This window comes from Amblyomma mixtum, chromosome 1 (genome assembly GCF_055824585.1).
Source record: "Amblyomma mixtum isolate Tamu chromosome 1, ASM5582458v1, whole genome shotgun sequence".
Lineage (NCBI taxonomy): Eukaryota > Metazoa > Arthropoda > Arachnida > Ixodida > Ixodidae > Amblyomma > Amblyomma mixtum.
Genome location: NC_143012.1, coordinates 307,818,512 through 307,836,812, shown reverse-complemented (window position 1 = coordinate 307,836,812; position 18,301 = coordinate 307,818,512). Strand labels below are relative to the sequence as shown.

The following is an 18,301-nucleotide window of genomic DNA, read 5'->3' as shown; positions in this document are numbered from 1 at the left end:
TGGCTCCTTTCACGCGCGGCAACTGCGTAGGCTTGCCGCATCTTCGCGCGAGGTGCTTTGCCGGGAGACCGTTCCAGCTCCGATGCCAACGCGCATTTAAAATACTGCACCCGACCGTGCTGTGCTTTCACTTCCCGGGCGCGAACCAGCTGCGAAAGAAGAGTTCAAGAAAAGAAAGCGCCAGTCTTTTCCCTCACTGCGAGCACGTCTGCGGCATGTCGCGCTGTTTGCCAACTGCCCTACGTAACACGGGCTATAAATTGAAAAAAAAGAAAAAAAGAAACTGATACGTGCGCATGTCTGAAGCTGTTTCAGGTTTCTTTGCCAACTGCCCTACGTAACACGGGCTATAAATTGAAAAAAAAGAAAAAAAAGAAACTGATACGTGCGCATGTCTGAAGCTGTTTCAGGTTTCTCAATTTTTTTGATCAACGAGGTAAGTAGTTTTTTTTTTTACAGTAAAAAATAGGACCCCGATAATCAGACAGAACAGAGAATGACACGGCGGGCGGCGCAGACTTCCAACTGTTTATTCATGAGTGAAAGCACATGCTATATAATCACGGGATTTCAGCGCGCAACCACCTGTGTCATTCGCACAGGTACTCATGTAAGATAGCACACAACTTGCATCCACGAGTTGGCCGCTGACAGCAGACTGCAGTACCTCGGCCTAAAGCTTGAATTTGTGACTGACCGTAGTTGCTGGTCAAACAACCCAAGAATAAGAAAGAAACAAGTGCCATTTGGAAGCCCACATTCCGAGTTTGTAAAACGCGCTCTCGTAATATTGGCCTGCTGGTATGCCCTAGAAAAATCATGCAACCGTAAAATAGAGGCAAGCTTCAATCACAAGTCCCGCGCTTTCGTTCCGTTGGTTACCCTCCCCATCTGATCACCATAGTGTGTGAAAGTTTACTACAGAATTTCTATTCTCCGCAAAGAGCGGAATGAAATGCTAGGAAAAAAATTGCTGCTGTTGATGCCGCACATGCACAGTATGTAACACACTATCAGAAAAGGGGTGAACCGATATTATGTCAATGAGGTTTTCTCGGTACCGTGTAAACTAAGCAGCGTGTGCTCTTTGGTATCCAAAAAAAAAAGGAAAAACAAGAATTGTGAAGGCGAAGAAAGGGTAAGAAAAAAGTGCCTTGCACTCCGGTCTTTCGTAGCACCACGTTTTTGTTCAGATCAAAAGACCAGACCGAACGGGAGGTCGCCGAATCTTATCACATTGTGAAAACTGATTAAAAATGTGTCAGTTCTCCATCTATTTCGTTTTCTTAGAACGAAATCGTTTATTTAGAAGACCACTTGTAATTAGCTGATGTCCTTCATGTCATATGCTTGTCTGTAAATTGTTTTTCAGACCCAATAATCTACTCTTCTATCGGGTTTTAATGCTTTTCGTTTTTATTTGTTCTTTGTTGTTTCCATCCTGTCATGTTCGTTTTTAATACTTCATACCATTATTTTATCCTATCACCGTCGCCTTCATTCCGTTGATTGTTATTTTCTACTCTTCTGTCAACAATGTTACTACGCGTTTCATTTTTTTTTCTGACCTTAATATTCTTCATTGTCGGTTTCGATCTCTTTTTTAAAATTATTTGCTTTGGCATGAAGCTCCGAGCGACATGCTGTTTGATTGCTCACTTGTTTAATCTTGCCGCCCGCAATGATGCGATATTGTTTTTTGTGTGTGTTTTTCTTTACCCAAGAATAGGTGTAAAAAATATTAGCACTGTGTGCTATCTTGCACGAGGCAAGCGCGTCATTGAAACTTCTGAGGTGTTCCACCCGCCTCTCCTATCGCTTTGCCGCAGTGAACACGCTGGGCCTGCTGGGTCTGTGCTCGAAGACGATGCGGGACCGCGTCACCAGCTACCTCCACTGGGGCCCCACCGTCAGGCTCCTGGACGTAAAGGGCATGGCGCACAAGGAGTGCATCCTCCACTGCAGGAAGCTCGGTGGGTCACTCGTCTCCCCGCTCGCTCTCCGATTCGAAACCCCGCCCGGAACGCGGGGAAAACCGGCTTGCTGTGCGCTCACAGATCATAAGCGTGCACAGCTGGCCACTGAGCCACGATTTATGCTGTGTACAGTCGACAGCAAAAGTTTGCGGAACACAGGTTTGCGGAAGATAAATATTTTGGCGCCGCCACGCAAACCAATCGCCTAAAGTGCCAGCGAGTGTGAACGTACAGTCTTTGTCGAAAGTATACAGCCCAAGGGGCCTGCTTCTGAGCCGTGCAGCTCGGCTCCCCTTGCGTACTCAGGGACCCTAATCTCGCGAAGGCGAGAGGAACATGAATCCCCAACCCTCCCAAGCTTAGGACCGTCAAATGTGCTAAAGAGCCCCGCTGCACGTATTGGAAGGAAACCCCTTGGACTGTATATTTTTGACAAAGACTGTACGTGCTCCATCTGGCGGTGCCAGTGTCAGGCGACTGGGTCGCGAAACAACGCTGCTGTATGTTTTTTTCCAACTCTCACATCCCGTAACCTTTTGCTGGCGACTCTACTGGGAGAGGGAATATAAGAGGAAACACTTTGTCCGGGCACAGGAACAGAAACAGCTTGTTGATTCATTCTTCGTGAAACCGTAGTGCAGGAGAAGTAGTCAAAGAGCAGAGAAAAAACGTCGACAACAAGGCGCTCACTAACAAGCGTCAACATTAACTTGGTGCAAGGAAAGCAACTTTCTTGTCGGCAGATGAACAGGAAGTCGCTTCCCTGTCCCTTGTTTGCTGCTGCCTTATGGTTTCACTAATTTAATTTTTATGGCTACAGCGCACTTGAGGAAATAATACCTGGATCACTCTACCCGAGTTCAGACTAGATTTAAAAAAAAAAGGTATTGCTTCTTGAGCTGATGCATGGGGAGTATTTTTTTTTTTTTCATATTTCTTGTGTTCTTAGGCTGGGTTGATACGCAAACAGCGCCTAAGAACAAAACAAAATATTACTTGCACTTACAATATACAACTAGCGTGTTGGATATTGCTGGGTAGCGGGTCTAGCAGAGTACATCTTCATAAAGCGGTTGCAAAGCAATATCTGGCTGTAAAGTAGAAAAGCACGGCATATGCGTGTTCGCGTTTTAATTTGATCCAATAGTACATCTATACGCTGAAACTGTGAGCGCACTAGCCTCATTAAAGCTTTTACTGAGACGCTGTGAATTCTGGGATGAGTATAAGGGGCGCTTTGCAGATATTTGACGGAGATCTTCCTGTCATATTCGTTTCACTTTAGGCAAACCTGTTACTTAAGTTAGTAATGTCTGAAACCAGATACTGAAGAGCCACCGCGCTGTTTACTCTGCTGCTTGTACTTCACTCTGTAAGAGATTTCAAGGGGAAGAAACAGGAAAGCCTAAACAGGGGCGTGATGGGGGTACGCAGATACTTTTTTTTTTTTTTTTTGGCGTCCGCGGAAAGGAGCAGTTGAAACACGAAAGACAAGAGCCGAGTTATGCGTCATCTCTCGCTGATTCTGCCGTTTCCAGGCGTGCTGATGAAGAGGATGACCTGCGTTTACTCGACGAAGGAGCGGCTGAAGATAATGCTGCGTTACATCGAAATGGTGGGTTGTCACGCTGCACCGGGCTAGGTACTGAAGGGCGAAAAAAAAAATAAGCAAACGATATACACTAGGCTTAGCACAGCGGCGCACAGAGGTGAACACATTCCTTTTCCATCGTCACCCGATGCGCGCAGTTCGTGAGCCGCCCTTCACTGGTGCGTAGCCGCATCCCGCGGGACCTGAATGAGGTTGTTCGCGTGTGGCGCCACTACGGCGCCTTCCTCATGGCGGCCATCGCCGGCTGGGTGGAGAGCGAATGCCATCTCGTCCACGAAGTGGTGCTCGGGCTGTCGTTCGCGCATCGCCTCACCTCCAAGGTGCTCGCTGCCAGGCCCGGTGAGTGGATCCCGCCCATCTCCATCCTTCGCCTGCTTTCCACCGTCTCTTCGTCCGTCTCTTCATCCGTCTCCGCCTCTTCGTCCGTTTCTTCTCCCGCCTTTCCATTCGTCTTTTCGTCTTTCTCTTCTGTCTTTTCGTTCGTCTTTTCATTCGTCTCTTCATCCGTCTCTCCATTCATCTCTTCATCCGCCTTTTCGTTCGTTTCTTCGTCTGTCTAGTCATCCGAATTTTCTTCCGTCTCTCCGTCCGTCTCTTGTTCTGTCTCTTCGTCTCTTCATCCGAATTTTCTTCCGTCTCTCCGTCCGTCTCTTGTTCTGTCTCTTCGTCTCTTCATCCGAATTTTCGTCCGTCTCTCCGTCCGTCTCTTGTTCTGTCTCTTCGTCTCTTCTTCCGAATTTTCTTCCGTCTCTCCGTCCGTCTCTCCGTGTGCATTCTGCAGGAGTTGCTCGGGCCCAAGCAGGATAGGTCGTAATACTCGCACAGTAGGAAAAACAGATATGTATAAAACAATTCTAAAGGTGTGTGTGAAACATTTGCTAAAACCTTTGGACTTTCATCTGTAATGCTAGCTGGCCGATTTAATTCCTTTTTCTCGTGTGTTGCGACAAGCTGGCCGGGTATTACGGCTAGTTATCTTGAGCTACAATCATAACCCGTGGTTGAGTCTGCCTTTCTGCCAGAGTGCACTGAAGATGATATTCCTTATTTTCTCGTTAACTGCATACAGTAGAAATCAGATGGATTAGATAGTGTGTCTGCGGACGTTCTTCGCAGAAACTTCGAGGCCCTGAAGGCTGTTCTTTTAAAAATCGTAAATAACATCATAGAAACACAAATCATGCTGCTTCGTCTCAAGGAAGCCCTTGTAGCTGCCTTTTACAAAAGCGGGCATGTTGATTCCGTCACATACTAAAGACCTATCTAGACGCTTTCGTGCATTTCTGGGATGCTTTATAAGCATATCTGCCATGTAAGGCAAAGCTTCATTGATGCACATACATCTTATGGCCTAACCAATATGAATTTTTCTGCGGGCATGGCTCAAGATTAGCGTTTGATGAATTGATTGATTTCCTTAACAGTACTGCTGACAACAGCGAATTTGCTTGTGCATTATTTTTGGATGTATCAAAATCTTTTGATTCCATGAACCATAATCTATTACTCCGTAAACTCCATAGCTATGGCTTCCGAGGGCCTTTCTTATCTTTACTTGATAATTATTTGCATGGTCTAACCCAAGTCATAGTGATCGGAAGTATTAAAAGCAATCCTACACAGTTGGCCAGTGGAATTTCCCAGGGATCGAGTTTTGCGCCCCTCTTATTTAACTTAAATGTTAACGATCTCAGTCAAGCCATTCTTCATAGTTGAGTTTTTCAGTACTCAAATGACACGCTTTTAGTATCCCGTCATAGTAATTACGATCAACCCGCGGCTGAATTACGAATTGACGCTGTAAATTTCACGGGTTCGTACTGCAATAACTTAATTTCTATCAATCAAAATAAAACTTAATTGGTTTGTTTCCAAAACCGCCTGAAACTTAATCCTGTCTCCACTCCACTGTTTCTGCATTCTCATATGTTATAACAACTGTGCCTGCTCTCCTATTCCACACGTCTCAAGTGTCATTTATCTAATAGTTCATTTTTATTCCAGCATGTCTTGGAACAGTCATTTGGCTAATGTTTTTGACCGGTTGCGCAAATTAACGTGTCTGCTATAGTCCATTAAAGCATTATCCAAATTTATACAGGATGTTTCACCTTAGACTTTGCACAATTTCTAAAAATAGGATTTTTGAATTAGAAGAGTGCTTTTTTCGGCATAGTTTTGTAAGCAGTGAAGCACATGAGACTGCAGCCAATGCCTGCTGACTAGCAGGCTGGTCAACTAATACCGAATAGTTAATTTTTCAAGTATTACTGTTAGGCTCCTCAATTATTGAGAGGCGTGTAGCCCACCGTAAGTAATATCCAAACCAGTTTTTAGAATTTTGCAAACGCGGTCACCCTCGGCGCTGTGGCCCAACAAATTTGGGCTAAATCGCGCCAAAATACATGCGTTTTTGAGGAGCTTGCAGGCAAAGCAACCTCTCCAGTGCACGTAACTCGTCAAAATAACCATAATTTGCTGGGCCACAGCGCCGAGGGTAACCGCGTATTCGGAATTATAAAAAAAAGACATACATGTATATTACTTATGGTGGGCTACACGCCTCTGAATAATCAAGGCGCCTAACAGTAATAGTTAAAAATTTAACTATCCAATATTAGTTATCCAGCCTGCTATTTACTACGTCTCAGCTGTATTCTGATGTACTATACCGTTGACAATGCTATGCTGAAAAAGCGCTCTTATAACTCAAAAAGCCTATTTTTATAAATTGTGTAAAGCCTCAGGTGAAACATCCTCTACAACGAAAATGATAGCACATGCATTGGCGTACAGTGTGGTGTGCCATGGACTTTGTTAATAGGGTTGATTGCTTATTAAAATCTATAATTCGTGCTGTGATGTACGCTGTTGCCAGTTACCATTACAGTCTATTTTAAATGCTTCGTACACGTTGTCATTTGAAGAAAGTGTTATCCTTAAGTACCTGTGGGCTAAAGAACTCTGCCTCATATATGTCCCTGCTTGAACATTGCTTCCGCGTGATCGTTTCATTTTGCCTAGAGTGCGGACTAGATACGGTGAACGTGTTCGTGCTTTCTAAGCGTCAAGTGTTCTGGATGACTCGCCACTGTTTTCTCTTCAGGCAGTCGCACGCAAAGACGTGGTCTGTTATCCTAGATTTGTGTTCTTGATTTTTTTTTCCTCAATTCTGCTTCCTTTTCATTACTTAGTTTTACTTTCATTTTTCATGATGTTAGCTGACAGTGGCTTACGCTTTGACTGGCCCCATGCCGCCAGGCACTACCCCACATGTTGGCTTGAGCAGGCCCGCGTATGTGCCCTGGCATACTAAATTGTTTATTTCATGAAATCTTCGCCTTGTGTGGTTTTCAAGCACAGTGTCTGAAAGATTGCTTAGAGCCTTTTGTTTCACTCGGCGACCGCGCCTTCTTTTGGGCGGACTGTCGCCTGAAGTACAGTGTGTCATCATAATCATCCCTTTTACGCAATTAAAGGAACGCGCAATATCGCTCAAACAGGTCACCTACAAAGTGACAGTTATCCCTGGCAATCTGAAACCGTGAAAACGCAGTACCTTGTTGTCTAACTCACTTGGGAGCCCGTGTTTTACGGCATGTTACGCGGAATCTCCCGTAAGTTAGAAATGCGCGGTTAAAATATTCGCGGTTTATACTGGTAGCTCCAGCTTGTTTTGTGCAGCGGACGAAATGATTTCATTGGCTGTAACTTGTTACACACAATAAAAGAAAAGAAGTCTCTCACACAACCTTCGTCGTGGTGAAGCGCTCTTCATTGTATCTTTATTTTCTTTTATTCTTCAATTTGAGGTAGTTTCTGCTCAAGCTTGCGATTAGTTTTCCATATGTGCACATGTTCGGCTGACTTCAGTGTATATATATTCTTTTCTTTTTTGGTGTGGCAGTTTTCGAAACATCCCCGCACCGCTAGAGGCATATGCATTAAAAATTAACATGTGGCGCAGGGTGCCTTCGGCGCGAGGAACTGGCCCTGCGCCACTTCGTGCACTCTGTGTATTTGTGCGAGGCGAAACCCGAGGACATCGCCGGCTGGCTGCACCGGCTGCTGCAGCCCTGGCCGCTCGTGTTCCGCGCCAAGATGCTGTTCATCATCTACGGGCCCTGCTGCTACCGGGACAACAGTCCCACACGCCGTACGCCTTTTCTACACATTTCGCCATCACCGCAAAGAGAACCCTTTGCCTATATTCGCGAAAAGAGGGTCCCCGCGCAGGATTCGTGGTAATTCCGAACGACAAACCTCAGTTGTCAAGTGGCCTATGACTCCCACGAAATCCGCACGTAGTCTAGGCATGCCGTGCAACGAAGCAGTACGAAAAAATCGAGGGTGTTTATTAGCGTCTCACTGCAGTCTAGGTGTTCGATTCTAACGAACATTAAAACAAAAGGGACTCGAAGACCATCTACTCTGTTTCATTAAAACTATGTGGCGTTGTCCAGGCTTCGGCTGGTGGCAGCTCTCCAGAGGTCGAAAGACGCTGAGTTCACTGGCGCCGTTCGTTCCTTCGTCAAAATGACTGCAGTACAACATGCAAAACACTGCGCAGTTTGAGCGGAGCAGAGAGTACATGGTTAACGGCGCAATTCGGCTATTCCAACATGATGAATTGCCAAACCCGCTGTTACAAAAATCAGCCAACCGTACGCGACTCTGCTCCGCCTTTCCGTACTAATATACAAATGCGCTTCAGGACGAGATGCCCGCCAGGTCACCGTGCGCACGCTGCTCGCAGACCGAGCCTCGATGAGCTGAAAAAAGGATCAGTGTCCCGCCGCAGTACTGAGCATGGCTTGTTGGTTCGAGCGCTCCGCGTGGCGCTAATCGATTCATGCGTTTCCACCTGGCTTACGCAAGCGCAGATTCCTCGGGGTGAGCGTGTTTACTCAGACGTTAATAGGATCAGCTGCAGCGCAGGCAGCCCTCAGCCTTCTCTTCAAGGAACGGAGACCGCATCGCCTTTTCATTGACTTGGGTGTTCGAAGCCGGCAGTGGAGGGAGGAGAGATGCTAAGTCATCGCTTTGCTGCCGCCGAACTTCGACGCGGGACACGATGCTAATGTAGCCTCCCGGGCATCGATGTTTCGGCGCTGGAGAATCGCAACTGTGTGCCCTGTGGCTTGGCGAGGAGGGCCTTCCGCGGATTGTGCCGCCAGTTGCGGGCACCTCGGCAGATGCGTTCGGCGACATATGTAGCACTTGTAATTGTAATTGTAGCTTTATAGGAAGCGCAGAGGAGGAAATGATAGAGGTAGTAATGTTAAGAGACAGAAAAAGAGCACCGTCGTTTAGAAAGAGGGCTCCAACTACTAATGCTGAATACGGTACGGTAAGGTTCGGTACGGTTCGGTACGGTATACGGTACTGTACGGTACTGTACGGTACAGCTCGGTACAGTATGGTATAGTATGTTGCGGTGCCTTGCAGTATGGTATGGTATGGTATGGTATGGTATGGTATGGTATGGTATGGTATGGTATGGTATGGTATGGTATGGTATGGTATGGTATGGTATGGTATGGTATGGTATGGTATGGTATGGTATATGGGGTTTAACCTCTCAAGCTGCACATGAGTGGTGAGGGACGCCATAGTGGAGGCAGATTAATTTCGACCACCTGGGGTTTAACATGCACTGACATCACAAAGCAAACAGCGTAGTTTTTGCGTTTCGCTTTCATAAAAACGTAACTAACGCCTTAGCCACTAAGCCACCACAGGGGGTCGCGGTAATGACATCTGTCTGAAATCAGGAAGATAAAATGGACTTGGGCAGGGCATGTAGCACAGAGAACATGACTGACGGTCGTTTTGCGGTAGCAGTGCGAATTAACAAAAGGGAACCGATAGCAAAAGACAGCAGAGGCAGGTGGGGAGATACGATAATGAGCTTTGCGAGGATACAGTGGCTGAAGCTGGGCCGACTGGAGATCAGAAGGAGAGGTCTTTTCCTACGAATCGACATAGCCGGACTGCTGATAATGATTATTACGGTGGTGGTGGTAGTGGTGACAGCGATAACGACTAGAAAAGGAGAGCGGCAAGTCAGGATCGAGTGACTCCACACGTAGCGGAGAGTGGCAGCGCTAGTGGGCTGAGATGATGATGATTGTGATGAGTGAAAGCATTTATTCGGTCTAATAAAGAGAAGTTTGCTCTGTCCTGGGAAGGACCCTGAGTCCGGGTCTCCTGCAGCGGCTGCCGTCAGCCTGGCCCGGTCCATAAGCTTGCGCTGGTCATCCAGGTCCGAGATGGACTCTACCCTTTCACCTTGGGCTGGGATGAGGATTGAGGGACTGCAGGGTTTAGTTGGAACGCCTAAGTAGTCATTACAGTGTGGAGATTTGTTAGGAAAGACTGTGTGGGGTGCAGTATGTGTAGGCAGCTCAGGTGCCTACATATGCATGCATATGCATATGCATGCATATGTAGTACTACTGGCTTGTAGCAATCGCCAGACAATGGCCCTTTTCGCATTAGCCATTTATGTGCCGAGTAAGCTTAGAACAATGCAAGCATGATGCTTCACGCCCTCGAGCATGAAGGATGGGAACTCCATAGAATGGGACCATATTGGACGAATAAGAATCTTTTTGAAACTGTAGTTTCTCTGTGAACGCCCTGAAAGTTGGCGTAAATTCTCCTACGAGCGTACTCTGCTTTTGTCTTGCTTCGTGTTATGCGATATTAGAGAGAGCCGGTGCCGACGTTGGCCAGGTTTATACTTTCCTGAGCGCCGCTCTGGATCGTGTTCTCACGCGAAGGAGTGAATAGTAGCAATGTTTAAAATTTTTCCTTGTAGATCTTGTATGCTGCCCCAGGTGGCGTGACACTTGACATGCTGAGTCTCACATTTAGTCCTAAGCTTCTGTGCCAATATACACAACTGGGCTGTAGCTCAAGTCAAACCTCAACTTATTTTTTCAACCTCCCTTCACCCCCCGCGACTTGGCGCACATGGTTGTGCTCCGCGGCAGATTTATGGCGAGGGTGATGGGGGTGGTTGCTCCCCCCCCCCCCTCCGACTGAGAAATTTTATAACTGAAAACAATGCAAAACACCATTTTTTGGTTTTGGTTTATTGGAGTTTTAACTTCCCAAAGCGACTCCGGCCATGAGGGACGCCGTAGTGAAGGACTCCGGAAATTTCTACCGCCTGGGGTTCTTTTGACCTGAAATGACATCGCAAAGTACACGGGCCTATAGAATTTCACCTCCATCGAAATTCGACCGCCGCGGCCGGTATCGAACCCGCGTCTTTCGGGTCAGCAGCCGAGCGCCACGACCACTGAACCAAACGATTTTTTTTGACGAACAAAAGTCCACAAAACAAGTGGTTCAAACTAGACAGCTCCCCCTTCCCACCTCCGCCCATTGCCCTCTTTAAGAGCAAGTCGTAAATCCGGGATTTCTCCGCGGTGATAAATATTTAGCGAGCACTGGCTGAACAAGCTGTTCCCAACTCCTAGGGTTAGTCTGACTCCTCAGTAAATTTTGATGCCTAATCTGACTCTTAAAGGTGCACTAAAGAGGAATATGAACTCCTCGCTGACGGTAGGAGTAGTCTACTAACTTTTCAGCCAGTCCCGTGGCGGCTTGCCGCTTTGCCATCGGCGGAGTGATACGTAGCGATCGGCGAAAGCAGAGTGTCCACGCGTATTTTTATGGGCATAATGTGCAGCTATGCAGTCTCTGACTGGATCAATTTATTCACGGAAACCTAAAAAATAAAAGTGAAAACGAAGCCGCCACGCGACTGCCTGAAAGGCACTCCACGCGTTAGTTGTTGACTCCTCCTACCGTCAGCGGTGAGTTCAAATAATGGCGGGAGCCGAGACTTTAATTCGATTTACATTATGGAAATCGGCCGCACGGGACCATAATTCGAAGTTTTTAAGGATGCTTGGAACGTGTGGATCCAGTTCCCGCGGTAAAAAGACGAGGTTCAGATTTTTCTTTAGTGCACCTTTAACTCACCTGTTACGTTTAACGAACGGTATCCGCCGATTGGCTGGCACCCGTGGCTTCCGTCGGTCGTGACGATAAATGCTGATGTATCGGCCAGCTGTTGTAAATCTGCGTGACCAGTGAGATCCGCCGGTGTCTACAAAAGGGGTTCGCTGGCGCAGACGAGCTGATGTGGGAGCTGCCGTCGCAGCCGACATCGGCTATCAGTGGCCCTATGCTGCGCACCGCGCTGCGGCAGATGGGCTCCGCGCTGCTCTGCCTCCACGACTACGGGGCCGGATGGACCTCCGACGACACCATCACTGTCATCGAGGAGCTGTTCGGTGAGCCTGCCCACCTTTGGGTAGCGCCTTTCGATGCCTTCTTGCGGGTCATGAAATATCGCTGTAACGCTATTGGGAGCTAGAGCTTGTGTAGTACAACCCTTATAAAATTGGTCTATAGACAGTCTATAGACTTCTTATTGACTCTATTGACTTCCTACAGATATTGCTGTTTGTCTATTCATAATCTATAGATTGTCTATAGACGAAAGTCTACTAAAAGTGTATGGCCATAAATCCATAGATTGTCTATAGACTGTCTAGGGCATTTGTATTGCCTATAAACTGTTCTCTAGGATTTGTCTATAGACAGTCTATAGACTTTGTAGACAGAAGTCTATAGACTTTCTATAGGCTGTCTAAAACTTTTTAATAAGGGAAGGTTAATTAGAGGACTGTACGCTCTGGAGAATCGCCTTTAAAACGGAGAAAAAAATAATAGAACAGGGGCCGTATCCTATAAGCTGTGAATTTCAAAATGACCACTTCGCGTCCGTCTGGTCCTCTGTCTTTGGCCACTCGGATATACCCGCGGCTTTCCAGGCGCCTGTGGAAAGTGACCCTGCCATTGGGTGGTTCGCGACAGTAGCTCACCTTTGGCTGGCATTAACTGCGATATGCAGCCACTGATAAGGTGCATGGCAGCGCTCTGTTAACAGAGGGCGACCGGACCTGCCCACTGGCTGTCATTGGCTGGGATATGCAACCAACGTGAGGTCCGGTCGCCTTCTACCCAATTACCGGTTCGCTTGCGCTTGCCGCAGACGCTTGAAGGCCGCGTGTATATCTGAGTGACCACAGGCAGAGGACCAGACGGACGCGAAGGGGCCATTCTGAAATAGACAGCTTACAGAAGACGGTACCAGAAAGACCTTTTAGCCACGAAGCGGTTGTAACGCAGAACGTATAATAAGCGCTGCAGTCGCGCGAGATGATCTCTCTCTATTATCCGGATTTTCTGGGGCTCGCATGGTTTGTGCGCGCATTGCTGGAACGCCAGTGGATGTAGTACTTCTGTCCTGTGTATCGGTCTTAACTGAACGAACCTTGTGCGTGTTATGCTTTTAAGAGCACTGCAGCTATCGGGGCAGGCTAGTGTTGTGCTACAGCATGCTTCGCAGCTAGGGTTGCGGGATGGAAGAGCGCAAAAGGCGACATGCAGTATGTCTGTATGTTGCGTCTGTATGCGGAGTTGCATTATATCAACCACCGGTTCAGCAGCCGCGCACTGACAGGACAACGAAGACATCGAACTGTATGTTATGGGGGAGCAGAGTACGGGCATATCCTAAGCAGAACTCGGGTTTCTCTGCGCCCACACGTCATCTTGCTTGGGGCGTCACCTTGCGTGGTACACTCAACGTTTCCCAGGGCAGTACCGGGAGTGGCGGGCGCGGAACTGTGCCGAACTGCTCATCCACTGCGGCAAGGACATCTGCGTCGCGCTGCTCACGTCCAAGCTCATCAACGGACGTGAAGCCCAGGTGGCCAGCATCATTTTCAACATGGTCCTGGTAAGCGCTGTGTCCTAGCTTCTTGCTCCGGCTAATTTTTTTCCTTCACATCCACGATATCGATAGTTGCTGGAGACATCGATAGTTGCGTGGAGTACATTCCCTTGTGTAAACGGCGTCGCCGTCGGAGTAGTGTGTCCTAGCGAAAAACCTTCTCGTTTGCCTGTTGATCAATTATTAGTCAGTTGCCTAGGGAGCGAACACCCACGAGAGTATTCCTTGTGTGATCATGACATCTAGAAAGTTCCCTGTGTGATCGTTGCCATCTGGAATGTAATGATATGGATATGCCGTCTAGAACGTTTCCTGCTTGTTAATGGGGTAAGAATGTTCCCTATGGTATTGTGCTATCTAGAATGTTTTCTATGGGATCTTGCCATCTGGAATGTTTTCTGGTCAGTGGTGCCGGTTAGAACGTTCCCTATGAAGGCGTGCCATGGGAACTCATGTGGTGTAGTGTAGGAGAGGAGCGTTGCAACTATCGTCTTTTCTTTGTTCTTTGGGAGGGCAAAAAGTCAGTGAGCTTCTAGATAGATAGATACAGAGAGGGAGAAAAGGCAGGGATGTTAACCAGAAAGGTTTTCGGTTGGCTACCCTGCACTGGGGAAGGGAATGAGAGGATTAAAGAGGGAAGAGAGAAAGAACGGGAAACACAGTCACAATCTGTCAAACAAGGCAGTCTCTCGCAAAAAACAAAACACTGCCTTGTAAGCCTTGATGGCTGTCGACTGTTGTGGCCACGGACTTGGACGGATCTTGGCCTCTGTGAAAGGGAGAGGATTAAGGCGGTCCAGAGCACAACGCAGTTTGCGTCTTCCATTCACAAAGACAGGGCACTCACACAAGAGGTGGCTGATTGTCTCTTCACAGACACAGTTTACACAAGAAGGGCTGTCGGCCATCGCGATCCGGAAAGCATACTGATTTGTGATGCCAACGCCGAGCCATAGACGGCACAGTAATGTTGCTTCACAACGCGCTACATCACATAGAAGACGGAGGAGCAGTCTAGGGTCCAGTGCCCTGAGGCGACGGTTGCAGAAATCTCCCGTGTTCCACGCTGAAAGTGTGAGCTCCAGCCTCACGGAACGAAGCCCACACGCTGCGTCAGCTCTCGTTACAGGGATATTGACAGGGATTCCGTCATTGTGGGCAGAACGGGCAGCTTCGTCGGCCTGGTGATTTCCATGAATACCACAGTGGCCCGGCAGCCACTGGGTGACCTTCTAGATACTACGAAATGGTGCCTACCTGATTCCTCGAACTGCCCGATCTTAACTCGCTCGGTACTCTTCACGAGCGAAATAAGCAAGGTACTCTACACAGACAGTAACGGTCGACGGTACACAGCGTGTATCAACGGGGCTGGACGAGGAAAACTTTAGCGCATTTGCGTATCAAGTGGCAGTCACTGTATGCTAAATACATAGGCATCTACAGCTGATAGTTGCGCTCTGTATATGGCCTGCTCTCTTCCTGTCGTGTTTTTCTAGTGTACTCAGCCCAGAACATTCGAGATGATGAGGAACAAACTGGTACAAATTGCCCACTTGTTGAGTGGACCCTCTCAGCTTTCTCTGACAACCGCCGAGGGCCGCAGCGTTGATTTCGCAGTATACTAGCAGTAGAGGCACTCCGACAGTGCCTCCGACAGTGGCTCCGACAGTGGCTTGCGCCACAACGCGAGCAGCGCTACAACGCAGCTACAACGCGCTACAACGCTACAACGTTGCGCTACAATGCGAATATCTGTCCTATTTATTTCGCCTGCTTTGTTTTGCTGGTACTTTATTTCCCCTTTCGATAGCATGTGGTGAAATACGTGCTATATACGGGTCCGCGTTTAATGCGTTTGCCTGTTGTGTCGATTTGACCTACTCGACAGTCGAGTTTGCGGAGGCACAAGAGAAGAAATAGAAATCATTATTTGTGGCGGCTGGAATTTTCGTGAGTAGCAAGCTATAGACCCTAATTATTTACACTTGTTTTGAAAGCAGTGACGTGACGGACGTCACTTTTGCTGTCAGGAGCTATTTCAAGAAAAAAAAGAAGATACCAACATTCCTTCACCTTTCCGCCTCTCCTCATAAAATTGTGGTGATCTGGGTGTGCCTATAAACATGTTTCGATAAGCGTTCTCTGAGCGTCGTAATTTGTTTGGCTGAGCTTGTATGTGCACACGTGTGGCCAGCACATAAAAAGTTATGCTCACCAGGAATCAGGTGAGCGAGGACACCAGCATCAGCCGGTCACATCTCTGACGGCCATTAGCAGAGGATTGACTATGAGCCGAGGCCACAGCGGCCTTGGTGACCAGATTTGCGATGAGTACCTGCGTGGTTGACCGTCAATATCGACTTCTTTTATATTTTATTTCTTTCTTTTTCGCTTGACCTCTCGGCTCCCCATCTCACCCTCTATATTCCGCTCCGAGAAGGTAGCTTCACTGCTTAAAGTCTCTTTTTGAGGCGAAGACAACCTAACCTCTGCTATTCCGGCGGAGGAAATTCAATACACAGCAAGAGCTGAGCATGCGGCTGGCGTATATGAGCCGCGCACGCCGTGAAGGGTGTTCACGAATGATGTGTTGTTGTTTTAGGGTGAGTCTGAGCTCTCCCAACTGCTTTTGCGCAGGTGCAGCACCGCACCACCGTGATGTCGACACTGGTCGTGGACGTGGTGAAGGCAGTGAGCGAGGCTACTGGTTGCGTGCACTTCCTCACACTGCTGCCGGATCTCTCCGCCAGCCTGATAATGGAGGCGCGGAACTTCTACGGACCAGGTGACACCCTAGGGCCCTTCTCGGGGATTTATTTTGTGGGTGGGTTATGACACCGAAACAACGTCAGGTCTATTTCGCCTCGGTCACGGGTGAAGCGGTACAAGACGATACAACCGCGCAGTACGACGGCGTCTTGAATGTATTCTTACCTTGTCCCCTTGCTTTATTCCTGTAGAGGTGGTGCTTGCTTGCAGCGCGGTCGCCGTAGAAAGAGAGCAATGCACATGACGAGATAGTCTGGCAGTTCTTTCCTTATGTATTGCCCACGAACCGCGTCCAGGCTTCCTCTTCTTGAAGGTCCTTTTTAGAGACGTTGCGAAAAGATCGAGTCGTAGTCCCTTAGTGGCACTCAACGCATTTCCGCTGGCAGTGAAGAAAAGACTTCAGCTGTACATGTTTCGACTCCTCAGTGCATGTGGCAGTTTCAGCCCCGGCTTCATGCTACGTAAGAAGCTTTGGAGCGGCTACAGGAAAGGAGTGATCGAGTCCAACAGTCACGCACTTTAGCTGCAGTAGTCGACAGTCTCTGACGTGATGCTTGGTTAAGATGAGAGATGGAGCTTCTGTTTACCTACGTCTTTGTCGTTTACTCGATGTAGGGTTTATGCCCTTAGCTGACGAATGTGTGTGTGTGTGAGAGAGAGAGACCTGTCTTCCCCGCACCGCATCATTGGCTCATTTACACTAACTGCCGCCGCACCCTCTCTTCTTGGACCATCGGTGCACCCCAGCCGAACAGGGAGGCGATCAGCACGTCTACCACGCCCTGATGTGCTTCTGCTCGACGATGCTCCGGATGGTGTGCATGGCGGGGCTTGGCCGGCAGCTGTGATCCCAAGGAGGAAATGTGGGCGCCGCTGGATGAGGTTGGAGACTCGAGCAGCCGTGGCTTCGGAGGGCTCTTACGGCATAGTTATGAGGCCTCTTTTTTCTGACCACTGCCGCTTCGTTAAGTGTATTTTGATTCATTTCACTCTTAAGACTTCACTGTGTGTTCTTGAGCTCAGAGTTATTTCCTAGCTCATCGCTTGTCTGAATTTGTTGCGTGTTCTCTATTTATTTTGATTTCGTTGTACGTATTTTCCTCTACAGACTCTAAATGTGATACGTTTCTATTTATGTGACTCCTAAGACTTCGTTATATGTTATCTATTTATTAGTAACGACTCCGTTGTGTTTCGTTTTATGTAACTTGTTATGCTTTGTTATGTGTTCTCTATTTATTGGTTACGGATTCGTCGCGTGCATTTCTATTTATCTGATTGTTGCGACTTCGTTCTGTGCTCTTTATTGATTTGAGCGCTGGTTAAGACAGCCAGCAACTCGGTGCTTATGTGTATGTGTACCAACATTGATCCTGCGAAACCCCGCTGAGCGGGTCTTCGCTTGCTGAGACGTCGATGAAATAGTTGACATCTTTGTTAATTATTGTTTTTGTTAACTAACAGTACAAATGTGTAAAGCGCACACTGAGGCACTGAAAGAGATGCCAAAGTCTGCGCGTCCGCGGAGACTGTCCAAAGTTTCTGCTGTTTTGTCGGGCGTACGATAACCGCAGTGCGTGTACAAATGTGCCGAATTGCGACTGCATTATTCTAGTCACTCTATGTGTACGTTTACGCTCTGAAAGCGCCAAGATGCGCCCGAGTTCAACGCGAGATATGTCTCGCTTCTCTTTTTTTTTTCCTTCTTTGAATGCGCATTCCTCCGTTTGTGAATGCGACTGTTGTTACCTTGCATACCATCTGTCCGTTCTGTTGTGGACAACCTCAAGTCAAGGAATAAATGTCAATATAAACTCGTCAAGTGAATCTCTTGCTTTTCAATTAATGGCACTGGCATACAGCTCTGAAGTTGCTATACTGTTTACAAATCGCGGACACAATCAGTTGCACGCCGTGAGGCAAAACTGAATCATAAAGGGAGAGGAGACATGATGTGAGTGACTGCGTTTTGCTATTCTTCGTGTCCGGCCTTGGCTTTCACAGTTTCTGGTCATGATTCCGAGTGCGGGAATGATTTTATTTTTTTTATTTATTTCCAATTCATTATCGCCCTGCATGAGTGCCCATGACCGCATCGCTTCAGTGAGTATTCCACTTCAT

General features: G+C 47.7%; 1 protein-coding gene across 4 annotated transcripts in view; it reads left to right on the top strand.

The window, feature by feature from the left end:
* Positions 1-17,977, top strand: part of LOC149372350 (F-box only protein 47-like) — a 47,703-nt gene extending 29,726 nt beyond the window's left edge. Inside the window, exons 3-10 of one of the 4 annotated variants that reach the window (XM_089566815.1) lie at positions 1,830-1,973; positions 3,515-3,591; positions 3,726-3,927; positions 7,556-7,744; positions 11,739-11,900; positions 13,272-13,414; positions 16,049-16,196; positions 16,928-17,160. In XM_089566815.1, coding sequence (XP_089422941.1) covers positions 1,830-1,973; positions 3,515-3,591; positions 3,726-3,927; positions 7,556-7,744; positions 11,739-11,900; positions 13,272-13,414; positions 16,049-16,196; positions 16,928-17,028 — 1,166 coding nt within the window. In that variant the 3' untranslated portion in view covers positions 17,029-17,160. Of the gene's footprint in view, positions 1-1,829; positions 1,974-3,514; positions 3,592-3,725; positions 3,928-7,555; positions 7,745-11,738; positions 11,901-13,271; positions 13,415-16,048; positions 16,197-16,927 lie in introns of all 4 variants that reach the window. The other 3 variants (XM_089566814.1, XM_089566816.1, XM_089566817.1) reach the window with 3 other exon arrangements.
* Positions 17,978-18,301: the final 324 nt, after the last annotated feature.